The sequence below is a fragment of the Cajanus cajan genome, chromosome 2 (genome assembly GCF_000230855.2).
Source record: "Cajanus cajan strain Asha chromosome 2, NIPB_CcT2T_4, whole genome shotgun sequence".
NCBI classification, from domain to species: Eukaryota; Viridiplantae; Streptophyta; class Magnoliopsida; order Fabales; family Fabaceae; genus Cajanus; species Cajanus cajan.
Genome location: NC_138518.1, coordinates 1,452,443 through 1,457,067, shown reverse-complemented (window position 1 = coordinate 1,457,067; position 4,625 = coordinate 1,452,443). Strand labels below are relative to the sequence as shown.

Genomic DNA, 4,625 nt, shown 5'->3' with positions numbered 1-4,625 from the left:
CACAAATGATAATAATTTATGTTTTTTAATTAAGTTCTTCAAATTTAAATTCTAACTTTCCTTATAAAATAAATTATTTTCAGTAGTGAATATTTTCTACTAATACCATGAAATCTCTCATATAACCCATCACAATCTAGATCCATATTAAAACACCAAAAAGTAAAATTGATATATATATATATATATATATATATTTATAAATAGGAACTACATACGGCAATAAAGTTCGAACACTCTCGATATACTACCGCAACTTCCTGTCACTAGAAGGTAAAATGAATATATATATGGCTGTGACGGACATATATAATTGAAAGGGAAAAAAAAATGATATACATATATGGCTAACACATTTTTTCCACTTAAAATTTTCAATCTAAATATATATATGGTGACTAGTAAATCTTCTCCCCTACATCTTTCTGGCACACACTTCTCTATGACATTCAACATTATATTACATGAATGTGAACTAATTTCAAGATATCATCACAACTAGCAAGTAACAACTTTCGATGATGTATATATTATAAATTAATCCCTGACATTGTGTGGATAAATTCAGCAAGAATCAATGTTAGAAGTTCCTGCTTTTGATGGGTTGCCTGTATGAAGACACTGAACAGAAGGCACTGTTTTGGTCTTCAACTCCCCGTATGCTTCCCAACAGAAAGGAACATTGGAGTTTTGAGTTTCTTGTGCTGATTGTAGCTGAATGGTGTCAAGGGTTATGCCAGTGCAAGGTAAGCTATCACTGCATGCAAAATAAATAGGGTCCTTAGTGTATGTTCCCTTTACATTCACATAATGTATGCCTGAAACTGCCACAGCTGATGACTCATTCCTGCACTTGCTACCGTCACAATAGTATTGGTCAATGGAGATTGGAGTTTGAACACCAGAAACTTGGACGTTTGAGAACATGATGTTTTGGACTGAGCCAGAGCCACCCTGTGGAATACAAATACAATAACTTTCAATTGACATGAATAATGTAACTTGGTGTGCATGCTTGGCTTCACCGTGGATTGTACAAAATTATATTAGGGTTATGCATGAATAGATTTTTTAACTGAACAGAACCAAAATGGCTTGATTAACTGAAATTTTTTATAAAGTAAATTTATTTGGTTCTTTTTTAAAAATGGTTTATTTTTTTTAAATGGTTTGGTAAGATTATTCATCTTATATTCATATACAATTTGCTTTTTTTTTTTTAAATGAACTGGACCAAATTGAACTATTTTAAAAAATAAAAAATAAAACAGTTTGCTTAATCAAATTATTTCTTCAAAGTGGTTCGTTTCAATTTTTTAAGGGTTCAATTTTTCACATCCTAGATGATTATATTTAAATTGTAACTAACTAGATTTTAAGTAGATGCTTAAGTGTGTATTTCTGTGTTGAGAAATTAATTTCGAATTTAAAACTGATTTTAAGTTTTTTTTATAATGATCACACTTAAATTCAAACTTAGGACTTCATATATATTACTTTACTCCACTACTATTTTGAATGAATTCATTTTAAATTGAAGCAATTTGAATTAGATTTTCCTTTAAATTAAAACTTTTATACTAAATTTTACTATTAGCTTTCTTTCATAAAAAAAAAAGTCTATTTGAATATAAACTTAATTTTTTTTAATAATTTTCAATTAAAATTTTAAAAAAATTCAATATATAAACTCTTAAAAATTTTCCAAACTCAAAATCATTTAATTATAAATCACATCAAATTACTTTAAAATCAATTTAAACCAAAATAATTCATTTAAAATTGATTTTACTAACATTCCCCGAAATACACACTAAGGTAGGAAAAGAGTGGTAACACATGACTATACCTGCCATGTTTTGATTCTGACACCAGTAAGGGTATTTTGGATAGTAACATCTCGGACTGTGACATTTCTAACACAGGCTTTGGTGTTCTCCCTTCCAAGACTTCCAATGCTGATTCCATGACCAGGCCCACAATTGACGTTGTGTACATATACGTCTGAGCAACCAGTTTGAATAGAGATGCAGTCATCACCTGCACAAAGGAGTAAAACAAATTTTACAATTTTACACCATAGTGAATTCACCATTAAATGACATGGATGAGATAGTGTTTGTATTATAGGCATTCCTCTCTTTATATAATTTTGTTGCTCTCATAGCATGGTATTTGGAAATTATATTGGATTGTGACTATATAGTATAAAAATTGAGAAGGTGGATCCATACAAGGGATTAGTTGGCCACTAAATTTAGTCATTCACGAGATGAGATAGTGTTTGTATTATCAGTATTAGTATTTTTTTTTTTTTATTTTGTTGGTCACATAGCATGGCAGTTAGAAGTTATATTGGATTGTGACTGATACAAGTTGAGACTGTGGACCCATACAAGGGATTATAAAACTCATCGCTTGAAATATATTTTGATTCACGAGAATAGATAGCGTTTGTGTCAATAGTGTTTGTGTTAATATATATATATATATATATATATATATATATATATATATATATATATATATACAATTATGTTGGAGTCGAATAAGATCATTATTGATAATAGAGTTTTTTCTCTAAGTATTTAATGTCATTATATATTTTTTAAGACTTAAATTCGAGAATATTAGTTAAACCGGAACAACTCTGATGGAATATATATTTATGTGTTAAGTGATATATTATTTGTGTTTGATACCTTATTAAAGATAATGTAACGATACTTTTTAAGATTTTGATTTGCTTTAGAATTATGCTTACCACAAGCAAGTGTGCTGCTATAAATAACCACTTCTTGAGAGTTCTGTAAGTGAATTCCATCAGTGTTGGGGCTATCACCAGGTGATGAAACATTTATATCAAAAACTTGAACGTTTGTGCAAGAGTCAAACTTGAGATGGGTCTGTTGACTGTTCTGAATGGTTATGCCTGTGACTGTTACACCATTACTTCCATAGAATCTGAGTGCCTAGTTATCATAAACAAGTAACAACAGAACACATGCATGAGAATTTTAGTTCCAAGGTTTAAAAAGAAGTTCAATGAGGCAATTGGAGTATTCTTACTGTTGGTTTTGTACTTGGAAGTTTTCCAACTTTTTCCTCCATCACTTGTGTGGGATTGGAAGTGGGTGAGTCATTCCACCAAACAGAGCCTTGGCCATCAATGACACCTTTACCTTTGATTGTAATCTTATTAAGCTTTGAGAATTCAAGCCATTGCAAGGTGCCTGATCCCCAAGCTGCAGAGCTTGTAGGGGCAATGATTTTTCCATCCAACTGCATGTATTTTTAATGAATATATTATGTTGCTGTTAAATTCTATCTTAAAACTAATTAACGTGAAGTTGTCATACAAATATACAAGTTATATATCATAGAATTTGAGAAAATACATTTTTTTTTTTGTTTTTAATATTTTGTTGTCACTTGTAATTGTAAAAATGTCTTTACCATTTTGTCTTTTTATGATTATTAGTCAAAACATGAAACGAAAACAAAATATTTTCTCAAAAAATCCAAAAGGGTCATTGGCCTGGCCTATGTTCTAGTGCTTGTAGGGTGACATATAGAGAAATATGAGAAGATAGACTAATTCCTTCACCTGAAAAACAATGTTTGGCTCACAATTAGGACCTGAGAAAGAGATTGGTTTCACCAAAAACACAGAACCAGATGGAACAACCATTGCTGATCCCTCCACCTTACAAGCTGCTGCCCATGCTTCTTCAAAGGCCTGTTTTTTTTAATTTGGCACCAAGTTAATACTTTATAGAAATAAAAATAATTGACTATAAGCTACCTTAATTAAATGCAACAAATACTCTAGTGGGTTTGTCTTTATCTTTTAATTTTTTTTTCTGCAGTTAAAAGGCTGAGGAAGCAGCCATTGACTTTTGTCATCATCCAACTACCAAAATCTGAATATGCTAATCATTCCAAATGAGGCAAAATAAGGAATCAATTAATGTGAAATCATAATTACCTTTGTGTCATCAACATGTCCATCACCTTTAGCACCATAGTCTAATACATTGAAAGTATTAGAGGCAGCTTTGAGTTTTCTAAAGTGGTTGATTCGTGCAGCAGTGCAGCTTGAAGAGCACACAGAAAGTATTGCAATGGCAATGATCAAAGCAAGTGTGTTTAGATTCATATTCATATTCTTCATTTTTAAGGACAAAAAGAGATGCAAAGTAAGAAGGTTAAGAAGAAGAGATTTTGTGTGGCTTATAGAGCGGGAAATTGAAGCTCTATTTATAGAGAAACTTTTGGTGGCAGATGCTTTGTTGTGCACACGAGCCTCACAGTATCAAATCGTCACAGTATTCACATGTAATGGACAATGCTAGAATTTAATTGCAATTTGTTTATAATTTTGCCATCTAATTATTAATGATCATATAGTTAAAAATTATTTGTTTTTATAATGTTTATTTTAAAATTACAATCTTGATGTTGATTCATCATATATACTGCCCTGCCGGATGACTATATATGTTTGTTTCTTTCTACTCGTCTCTTATTCTAGAAATTAAAAAACATAGAAAAAGAAAATTCAAGACACAAAAACATCTTACTACAAGAAACGAGCGTAGAGTCAAAAAGGTGGCATCAGTATG

General features: G+C 30.7%; 1 protein-coding gene across 1 annotated transcript; it reads right to left on the bottom strand.

The window, feature by feature from the left end:
* Positions 1 to 223: 223 nt before the first annotated feature.
* LOC109814655 (Pectin lyase-like superfamily protein) lies at positions 224 to 4,242 on the bottom strand. The gene is made up of 6 exons (XM_020379131.3): positions 3,989 to 4,242; positions 3,608 to 3,739; positions 3,070 to 3,282; positions 2,765 to 2,972; positions 1,850 to 2,040; positions 224 to 954 (listed from the first exon to the last, which is right to left on the bottom strand). The coding sequence occupies exons 1-6, from the start codon at positions 4,172 to 4,174 to the stop codon at positions 565 to 567; spliced, it is 1,320 nt and encodes a 439-aa protein (XP_020234720.2). The 5' UTR covers positions 4,175 to 4,242; the 3' UTR covers positions 224 to 564.
* Between the last annotated feature and the right edge of the window lie 383 nt (positions 4,243 to 4,625).